This window comes from Haemaphysalis longicornis, unplaced genomic scaffold (genome assembly GCF_048455015.1).
Source record: "Haemaphysalis longicornis isolate Haplotype H1 unplaced genomic scaffold, Haemaphysalis longicornis Haplotype H1 scaffold_1, whole genome shotgun sequence".
In the NCBI taxonomy this organism is placed as follows: Eukaryota; Metazoa; Arthropoda; class Arachnida; order Ixodida; family Ixodidae; genus Haemaphysalis; species Haemaphysalis longicornis.
In genome coordinates, this window is record NW_027526203.1 from 262,659,040 (window position 1) to 262,673,501 (window position 14,462).

The 14,462-nt window shown below is 45.5% G+C and overlaps 1 protein-coding gene across 3 annotated transcripts; it reads left to right on the plus strand.

Moving 5' to 3' along the window:
* Positions 1-203: 203 nt before the first annotated feature.
* On the plus strand, positions 204-12,523 carry Mrps24 (mitochondrial ribosomal protein S24). 3 transcript variants are annotated; one of them, XM_077676739.1, is made up of 3 exons: positions 204-362; positions 7,744-7,927; positions 12,011-12,523. In XM_077676739.1, exons 1-3 carry the CDS (start codon positions 333-335, stop codon positions 12,298-12,300), a joined length of 504 nt encoding a protein of 167 aa, XP_077532865.1. In that variant the 5' UTR covers positions 204-332; the 3' UTR covers positions 12,301-12,523. The 3 variants fall into 3 exon arrangements, with proteins under 3 accessions (XP_077532865.1, XP_077532846.1, XP_077532856.1); XM_077676720.1 differs by lacking the exon at positions 204-362 and adding an exon at positions 372-579; XM_077676730.1 differs by lacking the exon at positions 204-362 and adding an exon at positions 372-555.
* The last annotated feature ends 1,939 nt before the right edge of the window (positions 12,524-14,462 follow it).

A 14,462-nucleotide genomic window follows, 5' to 3' on the forward strand; every position in this document is an offset into this window, starting at 1 on the left:
ACAGAAAACTAAAAACTCTTTTTTTAGTAACGTTTACTACTTTATTTTTACAATAATATATGCTTATTTTTTTAGAAAAGTTATAGAAAATGGAGACTAGTTTTAAACTGCCTACTGCACTACCTTTCTACGTATGCTCCCTAACACATGGCAAATTCGACGTCATGTGGTCACGCACAAAGCTAAAACTAGCAAATTAATACAAATATAAACACTGAAACTTATAAAAAATAAGTTTAATTAATATTTTAGGTTTAGTGTTTGTCACTTCATGTCATGTAAAATTTGTTACATGTTGAATTTATCTGCGGTCCGAATATACCAGCGAGGCCATGGCGGCTCCCATGAAAAGTTTGTGTAAGGTGAGGACTTCGGCGAAACTTGTTATATGTCGGCCTGCCGTGAGATTTGCAACCCATCTTTTAGTGTAACGCGCAAGCAGCTAGCTAAATTTTCTTTTTGTACAAGAGTGACTCCACCTTAAAGATCAAGAGGCGCATGATGCCGGCCTTAAAGGACCATGCCATAAGATCTTTTGAAGGACACGGTGAATCGGTGAAATTTAGCGCAAATAGCGAGGTGATATTGCTAATATTTAATATTACTAGCATCTATGTCTTCATTGGGTTATTTTCAATAACTTAACTTGTCAGTTGGCACTTGTCCTCGTTTGTGTGTTCCTTTGCTTGTCGTTAAAAGGGGCCATGATCATAGACAAATTGCAAGATTGGTTCATTCGAAAGATTGCCTCGTTAGAATAACACTGACACCACTTTTAATTCAAACTTCACTGAGATAATTAGGAAAAAAGAATAGCCGTGTGACCCTTTAGCTCATTGGCAGTGGCTATTTTGCCGGCAGCCGGCAGATTAGCCTGGGAGAAAAGTTGCCGGCAGTCCCTTCCCATTGGCTAGCACAGACCACGTGATTCTTCTGCCGGCACATTTCCATGAGGGCTATTTTGCCGGCTGCCGGCACATTTTCAGAGTTGCTATTTTGCCGGCAGCCGGCACATTAGCCCGGAAGAAAAGTTGCCGGCATTTCCTCGGCAATGCTGCCAATGGGCGCCAATTCTGTGGTAGCCTCAGATGTCAACTTTAACCTGCTTTAACGTTGGGGACAAGTTTTCGAGCTTTGCGGAGCTTGAGGGGAAAAGAGTGATTGGTACTGTTCAGTTAATTACGTCGTTATAGAAACGAGTCGTCAAGATTGCGGTGATCAGTTGAAGTTTGACTCAGCCCGACGCGAACTTTGACACTTTGATTACGGCCAATAATCCTTGGTGTTTCCTTCAAGCAAAGTCGCACAATAAAGAAATGATCAGCCGAAAAATCAAGATTTCATGGCTAGAATTCACCACGGTTTATTTTAAAGGGACACTGAAGTGATATGTAAACATTGCGGGATTACTTGCGCAAATTATAGTCCGGAGTCCCCAGGCCATGTTTCGACCACCCTGGGCGCGTTTACGCGATTTTATTTAGTAGAAAAATTAATTCGAAAATGCTGTCCTCCTCTCTTTACGCTCGCCCATTTTCTGCGGCGTTTTCGTGTGACGTCAGGAGGGGATAAGCTGGCAATTGGCCGCGCTACTGCACGGCTCCCCGGCCTGCAGGCAGAGTCAGTCGGCCCAGCGTTTCGTCCGCCGGCCGCCGACGGGTCGTCGCAATTCGTTCGCTCAGTTGAAACGAAGCCAGGACACGTTTGTGAATGGTAGAATTTGCCTTTCTTTACTTGTTAGTTTGTACACTGTATCTAGCTCCAAGTCAAGGTCGCTTCACACAACGCTGCACAAGCGCACATGCGACGCTTCGCTGACTGGTATGCCAGTAGAAAAATATAAGGCCTCTTGAAGGCGGGAGAAGAGCCAGCGAAGTCAATATGGGTACTAAGGAAATAAAATCAACTGATATTTTTACCGTGCAGCGTAAAACTAGGGTGCGGGAAGCACTTTTTTGCGCTGGGCGAACAAGCACAGCGGTCAGCAGCACGACTACGCATCTGCGAACGCTTTTCCGTCTACGAAATGCAATTGCTAGACGTGAGCTATTGTGGAAACTCGGGCGACGCTTACTGCACGAGCGCAATACAGCAAATAGTCACCTAAGCTGCTTGAAATGCCAAAACTAAACAAAAGTGTAAACTGGTTGTACAATATATACCCTATATTACCAAAGCCAGCCGAGCCCGCTCCGTGGCCGAGCGGTCTGGGTTGCTAGGTGTGCCACCGCAAGTATTTTGCAAGTCATGAGTTCGAATCCCCGCGGGTACGTGCTTTTTTTTTTTTGTAAGTTAACTTTTTCGTTTTCCGCCGATGTTTTCTATATTGAGTTCACCTTTTTTTGGGCCGCAACGTTCATGGCTCCACGAACTAGTTCACAAAACGCGCGCAGGCTGGCACTGGCGCGCTAGCGAGTTCTCGTTGGCGTGCTGTTGCCATAAGCACCGACTGCTTGCAGGCAGTGGGCACAGGCCAGAATGAACAGACCCTTGGCCTGGTGCGAACACGCTTTTTACGACACAGGCATGAGGGAGGCAAGCTCCAAATATGGGGGAAAAGCGCATGACATTTGGGCGTCTGCGGGTACGCGGAGGGCGTTCATGCACTGCGTAGGTTTCGGCTAGTGAATGCTACGATTCCAATCCGTCCTAGGAGGCTTATCTTTATGCATTTTTACAGCTGACAACATGGCAGAAGCGCGGTACGATGATTACTGAGTTATTGAGAATGCCCATCCAACAACGCCAACGGTTGTGTTTTACAGAACCGAAACCGAAACCGAAACTTGTTTGGTTGCTCACCTTGGGCATCGTCCAATCACGGTGCCTCCTCCTCCCAACGTCACAGCTTTAGTTGGTGCGGCCGCCGCAAACCGCGCATGGTAGTTTTTCTTCTTTCGCGCTTTGTAAAATAATTAGCGATTTGTCAACCGAATAAACGATGAAAAGTGTGCTAATTTGAGCCAGTCTACGCAGTGCAAGCAAAAACGGGAGCTTGACAAATTCACTTCAGTGTCCCTTTAATGCTATGATATTTTAAACACGGACTTCAGTAAAGACAATATTTCGGCATGAAATTATGCAAAGCAGGCAGACGTCCAAAAAACATATTTTTGCATTCATATACCAAACACAGACGATTAAAAACAGCGACTTATGCACAATCACTACACTGCCAAACTTTAGCTCTAGGCTGCTTGCTGATACGCACACATGGCAAGTGGCAACAAGCACAAATCAAATGTCGAAGTTCGCCTCGGGCGGAGTCAAAGTTCGACATGCCCGCCGCAATCTTGCCGACTCGTATCTATAACTTGACGTAATTCATTGAACAGTACCAATCACTCTTCTCCTCAAATATCCCCCATGAAAATGTGCCGGCAGAAGAATCACGTGGTCTGGGCCAGCCAATGGGAAGGGACTGCCGGCAAAATATCCCCCATGAAAATGTGCCGGCAGAAGAATCACGTGGTCTGGGCCAGCCAATGGGAAGGGACTGCCGGCAAAATATCCCCCATGAAAATGTGCCGGCAGAAGAATCACGTGGTCTGGGCCAGCCAATGGGAAGGGACTGCCGGCAACTTTTCTCCCAGGCTAATCTGCCGGCTGCCGGCAAAATAGCCACTGCCAAGCTCATTTCCCGCACTAGAACCTATGACGTATTATGGGCAGCTGTGCGATTGGCTGAGGCCGGCATAAGCAAACACAAATTAGGCAGGTGAGCATGCAGATTGAGCTATTTTCAATTAAATCATCGCTGCTTACCCCATCCTACGTGTACGTGCAAAGGTCCTGCCCGTGTGGCAGCGGTGGCAGCTTTGACGTAGATATCGCGGCCAACTCCATACGGCTAAGATTTCGTTCATTCAGGCAGATGGAATACCGGCGCTAATGCCGGTGCTGAACGTGGGCAGTAGCAGCCCGGTGTTTACAGTTATGAGTTGACGAACATAGAATCTGCATCAGCATGTTCACATGATCCGTGGCACCTGGCGTTGGGCGTGTAGCTTTCCCCGACTATTTCGCTTGGATTCGCTGGAATCGTAACAAAGTGCAGGGATGCGTGAGCAGTGTGTTCACAACAGAACTCACAATCGTTCACTGTATCCGCCTTTAACTAAAATTCGCCACCCACACCTGTTATGTGCTAAACGCCATTGCTAGAAACATCAGACAAACATCGGACAGCTCCGTTGCACTCGCCAGCTCCTCCCGGACGCAGTAAACATCATTTGCGGCATGTAGCTATCGCCCACGTTTTGCGGTTTTCATGTATAAAACCTTCCCACATTTCCTCTCTAAAACGCTTGAAATGAGTGCGCTGGTTCAAGCAATCACTCATAGCAGCGGAGCGCAGGCAGTGCATGGAGGACAATGTGCTGGCGATGGCAACATCCGATAAATAGAGAGTTTTAGTATAGCGTTTTACCTGTGGCGTTAACGTTTACGCGCCGCAATCGCAAACGGATAGCACCTCGTTACGCGATGGTTAGCGTGCTCGCTAACGCTATAGGCGCGCTGCAGTGGTGCTTTCCGCTATACTAAAACTCTGTAATGCCACCAGTGTTGTTCAGGCGCCAGTGTCGCCACCATACCAGTGCACGGAGCCTATAAGCACCAGTGCACATTACAGAGGGCTGTCCTGTTTCTTACCCATGCAATAGAGCAAAATTGCAGAAGGTGAATGACAGATTTCATCTTGTAGAAGGAATCATGTAAAATGCAGCTGAAACAGTCTGTCATTTTTCTGACTTTTGTGTGTCTTTGTGGTCTTATTTGAAAAGCCAGTATTTCTACATGATTCCTTCTACGAGATGAAATCATCTGTCATTCACCTTCTGCAATTTGGCTCTATTGTATGCGTAAGAAACAGGGCAGCCCTCTGTAATGTGTCAAACCATTTTTACAATGCCAAACGCATTGCACGCTTCCCAATGGGAGTGACTGGTACGCCTGCAGTGCCTAGATTTCGCAAGGTGGGGCCCCGAGCTGAACCGGGATCACGCAACCGTAACTAATTTCGAGAGTGGCTTGTGCCTGGTTGCCAAGGCAACCTGTTTGAGATGACCGAAGGAGGGGGCGCCCCCGCCAGAGTCAGAAAACTCAGGCTCGCGGCGAAGCACGTTTTGCCAACGTTGCCGCTTTCCACCACACGTCGCGCCGGGATGAACTGGTTACGTGACTAAAGCGGACTAAAGCGCTAGGAAGGCTACAGATTGGGGGAGAGTGGCCGGAGTAGAAGGAGAGGGCTTGGATGGCCGGTCCGGGCTGATGCGTTTGGCGTTGTAAAAATACAGGAGGCTGTAGGGAAATGTGTTAAAGGCGGCAGCAAGGGGGCGAACTGACCTCTGCATCTTAATATTTATTGGTTTATTTATTTATTTTATACACTTATGGCCCAAAGACATTACATAGAGAAGTAGGGGCAGAGAAGAAATTATTTACAGCATTCTTGCAGTGCATAAAAGGCTAATGTTACAGTTGCAAAATAAAGGTGTGTGAATATTTGAGATTTTCGAATGTTGAAGTGAAGAACACAATGTTTGATTTGGCTTCAATCGAATTGCACTACTCAAAAGTGCAAATAAGCAGTTTAAATGAACTCGGATACATGAAATTATGCCTTGCTGAAAACGAGAAATGCCCCGCTAGTAGCACATGCAAACTATATTCTTTGCAACAAGCTGTTGGGCACCCGATGTATCGACTTTAAGCACTTGCGATCAGCTGCTACAAACTCAGCGGCTTCCTCCATTTGTGGCAACAGGCTTTCTCACAATGCATCAGTGATGTGCAGCTAAAGGCTAAGAGGAATTTGCTTGTGGAGTGCCAGTGTGCCTATATTTTTGGCATTGGGCCAACTCGGGGTTCGCACAGGTCCTGGAACACCTTGAAAACCCTTGAATTTAAAAGTGTCAATTTCAAGCCTGGAATTTTCAGTGGTCCTTGAAAAACCTTCATTTTTCGGTGAAAAGCAATGGGTCTGCCTTTTCACAAGAATTGAAAGCGTTTGTCATTGCATTTAAGTGTTAACCAATGTAAAAAGAAATTGTAACAATCAACTTTCAGTGTATTGCATGAAGTACAACACGTTTAGCGAATTTTCATTAGCACGAGGCAGCATTGAGAGCAGGAACTTCTCAATCCAATCCACGTTGTAATACAATCCAGTGAAAGCAGGCTTCTGTTCTCTTTCTTGCATCTTCCATCGTAGCCTGTGGACACTCGCCCATTGCATGTTTGCTGCATCTCATATGTTCCTTCTGTGTTTGCTTTTACGTGGCAAATGGTGGCGGTGGACATGTAGTAGAAGTTCGTCATAAATTGCACCAACAGTTGCAGACTTATTTTCAGCTGGTACTTTTGCCGACAACACAGGAAATGCAGGCAACATTAACTACGTTTTGAAATCAAATGGACTGAGAAAAACAGCAAGAAAAAAAAAAACCTCTAAACACCAACCAAGCAATAAAAAATAAAACTAGGGGAGCATTCACAAACTCATTACCGCCTATCTAAATGTTGTGCACTAATGTGCTTAGGTATTGCGCAATAAACATGTTTTACATTGTGTTGAAAAAGTTACAAATATTTCCAGAATTCTGGTCCTTGAAAGGGCTTCAAAAACCCTTGAATTTACTTTTAAAGCCTGTACGAACCCTGCAACTTCACCATATCCCTTTGCTTTTGATATCGTGTTACGTATGCTTTTTTTTTTCTGTGCAGGACATGGGATGAATAATAAACTTTTATAGCTTCCTACCCCTAGACACCCCCCAAAAAAACTTTCTTGTCTAGAAGGCATTGACACTGCTACACTGGGGAAGCTATTTTGCCACTCGACCATGCGTCTTTATTATCCCACACTTGTGCCAACTTTGAATCAGACTCTTTCTTTATATACTCATTTTATAAGCTTGCGTTAGGCATGAAATGCCCACCACGTAACGCATATGTAAGATTGCTGTGCAATCGGGGACGTTTGTGCTGTAAGTGTTTTTCAAAATGGAATTGATGTGTTGCTAGTACCCAGAACAGCATGTGCAAGCAGAAAGTTGCGAAGTGGGCTCTTAACACTATGCCATAAGGAGATACCTGTAAAGTTTAAAAACCCAGCAAATTTTTTACGTCTTGCATTGCCCCAAATGCTGGGTTTCCTTCCTAAAACTGACATTAACGTTTATAGAAGTGCCATTGACATTTTTTTACCCTCATTAAACTAATAATGAAACACTCATGGCTTAGGTCACATAAAATGAAAGTTGCCCCCATATGAAATATATCGTGAAGCTAAATATGCCGGGATAGCGTCCGTATGTTTGCTTTATGCCAATTAAAATGTTGCAAACCAATATGAGCTTTTTATTTTTCTACAGGCTAGTTACTGAAGCATGCTTGATAAACGAAATTTCACCTGATGTAAAAACAGCGTGGTAGGACGAAATGCACGACGAAAGAAACCAGACAGGACGAGCGCTTGTCCTGTCTGTTTTTTTTTTTTTTTTTTTTTCGTGTTTTCATCCTACCGCGCTGTTTTTACATCATGTCGACGTACCAACTCGGCCAACTTTCCATCCTGCTAAATTTCACCTTTCATATTGTTAAATATTAACTTGGATTCAAAAATATTCGCTTTGACTCAGAACTGTTTGAATAAAATTGTTGTTCACTTTGTATTCCCTTTAAAAGCACAAATCCCCTGCCGCAAAACTTGCGTGACTGGACCCATTTCTTTGTCCCCAGAGCCTGGGGCAGGCGTGCTCCTTGGCCAGTCGTGGCTCGGCCTTGCACACCACAGCTGCCCTGGAGAAGAACCGGGCTGGCCGTTACAAAGTGACACGGAACCACAGCAAGCCACTCACCTATGAGATGGCCAATCCACCTCACCAGATTGCCCACCGCAAGGCCTGGAATTCTTGGAACACAAGTAAGCAACGTCCCCTTTCTGGTGCCCCCTTTTTGTGCTTACCCTTCAAAAATTGTGGCACTGCATTAAGTTCAAGCTTAACTGATGCTGAAACAGCAAATTTGAAAGTGTGAAAATTTGCCATGAGAAAGATGAAAGTTTTCTTCGACGTGGGACCAAAACGATTGCAATGAAGTGTGGTCTACAAATTTTCAAGCTCCATCCCTGATGAAGGCAAAATACAAAAACATCTGTGGCATTTTGAGAATTACGTAAAGGAGTACTGACACGAAAATTTTATGTTCCACTTTTATTGCTTTTTTTTTAAACCCTTAATGATCTGGCAAACCTGAAACAACACTTTAAATACTCAGCGCGCAATAATTGAACGATAATTGAGCGCGATAATTGAACATTGAACGTCCTGAAAATCGTTTGTTTCAAATTCCTGCACCTTCATCCCAAAAGGTGCATATGGCAGAATCCCGGCATGACCTCACCGCTTTGTGCGGACGTCAAAACACTGGGGAGGCCGGTGGGGGCGTTGTTTCGACCGCGCCGCCGCCGGAGCTGAACGGCTGAGCTGCCTGAAGGTGCGAGGCCTACCATTGCAGCGGAAATTCGATGACCGCTTCCAATAAAAGTCCTGATGGCGACTTATATTGCAATTCCGGGCTATAGTATCGCTTCCTTTCCCATGTGTGGAACTTGTGAGGCCACGTGTTAAGCAGGCGGGCGTGTGGCCCACGGAGGAGGGAGGAAGATCAATGACAAGTGACGCCATGGGTCGAGAACAACTAAAAAAACATATATTCTTCTGAGGACACACAAACACTGGGGAAAAGAACTGGCGACCTGATCGGCAACAAAAAGCAGCACACGCGCCACGCGGAGGAATGGCTATAACACTGAAGTCCGAACCAAAGTTCGCGCGGAAGGGAAAAACGAGGGGACACGCTCACGTTCCAGTCTATTCGACACTGGGCGGGATGACGTCGATGGAACGCGTGGAACGTCGGTCGAACGTCGCCTGTTGAGACGTGGTGGTCGCAGGTACAGAATGTCGATGCCCGCGCTAGTTCTTGGCCACTCTAGGCCTCGCCCCGAATATTGGCCCGGAACATGCCTCCGGATCTCGCCAGCGGGAACAGGCACCCCGTGTTGCAGCAGAGGGACCCCGGAGCAGCTCCCGGGACGATTCTCGGAGCACGGCGCAAGCACGCTCCTGGCTTGCCCTCCAACCGCCTCCCGAGAGGAATCCTTGCCCCCGTTCCTTTAGCGCTGTCTCGTCGCTGCTCGCTGCCAGCACACTCCCCTCTCGTGCTCTCCGCTCGTCGTCTTCTTCTCTTTCACCGCCGTCTCCTGGCGCACTCTCCGGCCCGGGGACGTCAATCATCACAGAACTTTATTTTTGCCAACAGTGCCTTTCTGGGCAGCGGTTATGCATGTAGCTCTGGCTACGTGCACCCGCTCGCCGCTCGCAGGGCCGCGCAACTGAAGTGACGTCACGAGTTTTTGACGAGCGCTGTCTGCGTCACTTGTTTTGGCTACCACGGGATGATGTCACGCTGATGTCCATTTGCTGAGTGCCGCTCCGCATGCTGTTCGGTCGGCGCGATAAATGAGATCCAATTAAAGTATTTTCTTCGCGTCGCAGGCCGCTAATATTTCAGGAAGGGTATTCTGCTGAGTAAAGGAAGCGAACTGTGCAACAATATTAACACCGAAAATTGGTGTCAGTACTCCTTTAAGGGGGCAGACTGGTCTTAGAGCTATTTTTTTTTATTTACCTACCAATTTTAATGAAACTGCACTGCATTATAGATTTTTTTTGTGCTGATTTCAAATCTGCCATTATATTTTTTGTAAGTTGATTATATTTTGAGTTAATTAATGATTAATTGCCATTATTTTGGGTCACACTTACAAAATAACCACTCCATACAGAATGGCAGTTACCACGTGGCTAGGCAGGCAAATGACTAAAGAATACAATGTAGGAAGAACTTTTTTGATTCAGCTATTTTTGGTCGTTTTATAACGCAGTGAACTTGACTCCTCCCGTGCTCTGCCAGAAATGGCTCGCAGGTGGTGCCAATTGAACACAATAATAATTTTCCAAAGCCTCCATTTGAAAAATTTGTTTCCAACATTGTATTCTCCACACATTTCGGTATCATAAGCAAAACAAATTACAGTTGTACCTGCTCTGGGTGCCGAGATATCCGAGGGCGAAATGCTAGCTTTGCATTGCAAGAAAAGTGCCGTTTCACCATTGAATTCTGCGCTAACTGAGCTGTAGAGTGCACTTTAAAATGCTATTACAGTCGAGTCCACTTATAACAATATTGAGGTGCCATGAAAATATCATTGTTATAACCGATTATTGTTATAAGCGGGTTATGCCGAAAATAACAAAGAAAACGTGACAAACAAGAGCATTTAGTGAGGAGAACATGATAAACAAGAGCACTTAATGAGGGGGAAGTTGCTTAAACTTTTCACTTTTTAGCAGGTAGAAAACCGTAAGCAGTCAGCTTCGACTGCTTACTGGCCATCTTATTGGCATCTTTTTGCAAAGCGTCCAACTTCTGCGCGTGGCCGAGCGGAAGGTTTTTAGCAAACACAAAATCGCACAAAGGCGCCCCGGTGCTTTTTCTACAGGTGGCACACCTTCAGAATGAACTGCCCCACTGCCCGTAGAGGCGCCCATCCGGTCCTCCTCCCCCTCCTCCGCGTCGCCGCGGCAGGCGAAAGCAGCGGTGGCATGCGAGCCTCTTCGGCGCGCACTCGCCGCGTGCGAGGCCAAGTGCGCTATCGCCTGGCCGCCGCACGTATGCTCTCATGCCCTTTTGCGTAATAGGCGGGGTTGGGGTGGCATTGTCGCAGCGTTTTTGCATTTTTGTTTCGTTCAGAATTGGTTCCAGTGCCCACATTTAATTGCTATAACCGATATTGCATCGTGACAGCATTGTTATAAGCGGTTTATTTTGCCATAGAATACAATGAAAAGCTGACGGTGCCGTGGCTGTCCATTGTTATATCCGATATATTGTTAAAACCGGTATTGTTATAAGTGGACTCGACTGTATAATATAATAACAAAATATGGTGCCTTTTGATGAGGAAATTTACAGACTGATGAAAACTGGCCGTGGAGGCTTAAAATGCCATTTTTCAGACAACGCTTTTTTTTACCGTTTTTCTGCCCCAAAGACCCAACTGCCCTTAAGCCCTTCTGCATAGAAATTTCGTGCATTATCATCTGGGATATGATTGGCAACAAAGGTTCATTGGTCAAAAACGGTCCCCCTGAGCATTATCTGTTGTGATGATGGGAACGATAGGGAGCAGGTTGTCAAATGTGATAGGAAGCGGGCTCGTGTTTGGAAGTTAGCCAGTAGTCCTGAGCCAAAGTAAGGCTGTGTGCTGAATTGGTCGTTCCGGCTGATTCAGTGGAAGCATTGACGAGCAATACAACCCGACTGTTGTACCGGCACACAGTTTGTCCCATACCAACTGGAGTCATCATGTTGAACACACTGCAGCCAATTGTATTGTAAGACATTGCGGGTACTGCACTAAACCATGTCATGACAGGGGTCTCGTGCACCGTCGTGAACAAATGTGATGTGAACACGAAAATATGGACCGGAAGGCACGTGTAGCTTGATTTCTTTCCATGTACCTAATAAAAAGTTATCTTATGGCTGTGTTACAATAACGATGCCTATATAACTACAGTACTCTCTCAATATAGCAGGAGGTGCCCTCCTGCTATATTATTTGATAGCAGGAGGGCAACACATTATTTGATCTTGATTGCGCAAGTTTATGTTTTCATTTTTGCGTTTCATTTGTTCATAAATGTGCACAGACCTTTAAAATCATAAAACAGGGAAGAAATCGTTAAGATACTACTTTTTCTTCTTCCAGCAAATGTTGAAAGGCGGCATCGAAATCCAGTAAAAATTCACGCAGAAAACACAGTCTTGAACTTGTAGCCTGGCTTTCTAATTTAGTGTATGTTTTATGAGTTAACTCTTAAAAAAGAAGTTGCTCATTCAGTTTACAAAAGCTGCTGCTGTTGTGTGTTGGTTCCAGGTAACTTGCAAGGTGGCCTGCGACGCTCCGAGACACTGGTGGAAGACATGTTCATTCGCAAATTCATGAATGGCACGTGGCACCGCATGTTTGTGTCGGAGATCCTGATCAAGCGGAGGGCAAACATGATCTTCGTGGGCGGCATTGTGCAGAGGGTGGTGATTCCGCGGAAGATGTACTTCCTGATCGGCTACACGGAGGAGATCCTCAGCTACATCCTCAAGTGCCCCGTCAAACTCGAGTTGCAATCTACGGCTGACCGCAAGGACATGATCTTCAAATACATCTAAGGCTGCGCGCATGCCCAGTTGCTTTCACCCGTGCGTACCGCAAGTGTAGTGGCTAAGCCTGTGCAGAAGGCCACAGCCTTACACACTGGTGTGCTATGGACACATTAGCACTAGGACACACATTTGAGGACACGCGCTTTCATTTGTAGTGAGCACAATATGTAGCTGTTGGGTCTAGCACAGAAACGCTTTTTGTACATACAAATAAAAGTGCTCAAATCAAGTGTGTGTTTTACTTGGAAGTTCTTCGCTGGTAGCATGGAGGCGAGGCGTGACAATTCTGGGACTGGCGTCCATGAGCACTGCTGTGTTCTTTTCTTTATGAATGTATAAATGTATCAGTAGTACATAAACAGGATCTTTTCTTTGATTATGGCAAGCATTAATGTTCTCTCCTCTTGCAGTCGTTGTAGGGACTCTGAAATACAGAAACCCTTGTGCATGCACCGAAATTTTAATTTTTCTACCTGCTTTATTTCTTTTCCTTCGTGACAGCTCAACTGTTCGCGGAACTGCGGGCAGCCTAAAAAAGAAGAAAAGAGCTCCGTCACTGTTACCATGAGGATAGCTGTATATTTCAAGATCTATTGATGAAAAATTGTACTCCAGGTAACTGAAACAAGCTTATACAGATTTTACAAGGAAGCAGTGAGTTTAGACCTGTAACCCAATACCATGGTGAAAGTTATACTTCTAGGTGGGGACACTCCTTGCAGAAGAATGCTTCTTCATTGTACAAATGAAGTCAAAAAGCAGACACCGCTTGAACCATTTGCGACTGTAGTTTGTAGTGAAGCAGCAGACATGCTGGTTCCTTTATTCAACCTCCTCAATATGTGAATGTGTGCTTTCAGCCTTGGCTCGCGTGATCAGTATGCCAAGCCACAATAAACCGCCTAGAGAAACTTGCATGCAGTCTTCGGTGTGTCAGAAGGACAAGAAATAGTTTTGAAAGGTTAAACTTGTAATTTATTGCCTGCAAGCTTGCTTGGGAGTAACAGCAGTGGAGAAATATGACAGTGCTGTTCCAACAGGGCCCTATCATATCAAAATGGTTGACAATTGAAGGCTGATTTGCTTCAAGAACATTCACTTGTGGCTTGTACCACTTTGGGCATGAAATTCCTTTGAGGGCACCCAATCCATACTCGCATTTTTTCACGAGGATGGCTGGGTGGGCTAGTTGGTGTAGCATCATAAAGGGTTAACAGCGCACAAACACGACGACACACAAGGAAGAGAAGACAGGACAGCGCTTGTCCTGTCTTCTCTTCCTTGTGTGTCGTCGTGTTTGTGCACTGTTAACCCTTTATGTCGTGTTTTTTGTTCAGAGAGGGAAGCATATAGCACGGATATGAAACGAAATGCCTTTGCTGCCATTTGGTGAGTTGGCGGTTGAACCCCAGCCCCGCTATTTTTGAAATGCGCATAATTTCTTTTTCAAAGAACTGTCACTGCGTTGTGTTTAGGCTGAACTAAAAAAAAAAGCTCTATGCCAGTCAGTGCAGCTCAAGTGGAATGTGCTTGGAAAAGGAGAAGCTGCCGCAGCTAAGATACAGAACCGGAGACATCGCATTAGGACAAATGTAGTAGTATTCATCATTTGGGGTCAGACATAGCAAAGATCGAATGTTGTTCTACTGCGCTCTGCATTTCTTGCATTTAGTGACAACCCGCCATGTTCATGATGCTGCTATTTCAGAGGATTGTCCTGTCACTCGAGAATATATTTAAAACAATTCATCTCCTTCTCACGAAGCTACCTAAAGCTTAATGCACCACATGTACATGTGTTCCTAATATACACTAGAGCCTCAATGATTTGGTATTTATTTTTGACTGACTAAATACTGCACAGTGTAGAATGCATGTAGCTCCCTGTGATGATGTGGCTTGAGCTGTTTTTTTTTTCATCTGATGGTCCAACGTAGTGAATTGAAAAGCGCATATTGGACAGAAACGGTGGACCAATGGTATCCTCCACACTGCAACAATTCACCTCCTGAACCTGGTATTTGATGGAGGTATTAAAATGTGTATTGGAGCTGAAAAAATCGAACAAAAGGAACGTCTTCTCAGTCCAGAAAGCCACCAACTGTCGCCGTTGCTCGGGCTTGTGAGAACAGGCGTTCTTGACCTTGAAGCCATGAGCTGCACTTCTC

Coding starts and splice junctions, on each gene's coding strand:
- Mrps24 (XM_077676720.1), top strand. CDS start 499: ATGATGCCGGCCTTAAAGGACCATGCCATAAGATCTTTTGAAGGACAC. Junction 580..7,743: donor AATTTAGCGCAAATAGCGAG/GTGATATTGCTA, acceptor CTTTGTCCCCAG/AGCCTGGGGCAGGCGTGCTC. Junction 7,928..12,010: donor CTGGAATTCTTGGAACACAA/GTAAGCAACGTC, acceptor TGTTGGTTCCAG/GTAACTTGCAAGGTGGCCTG.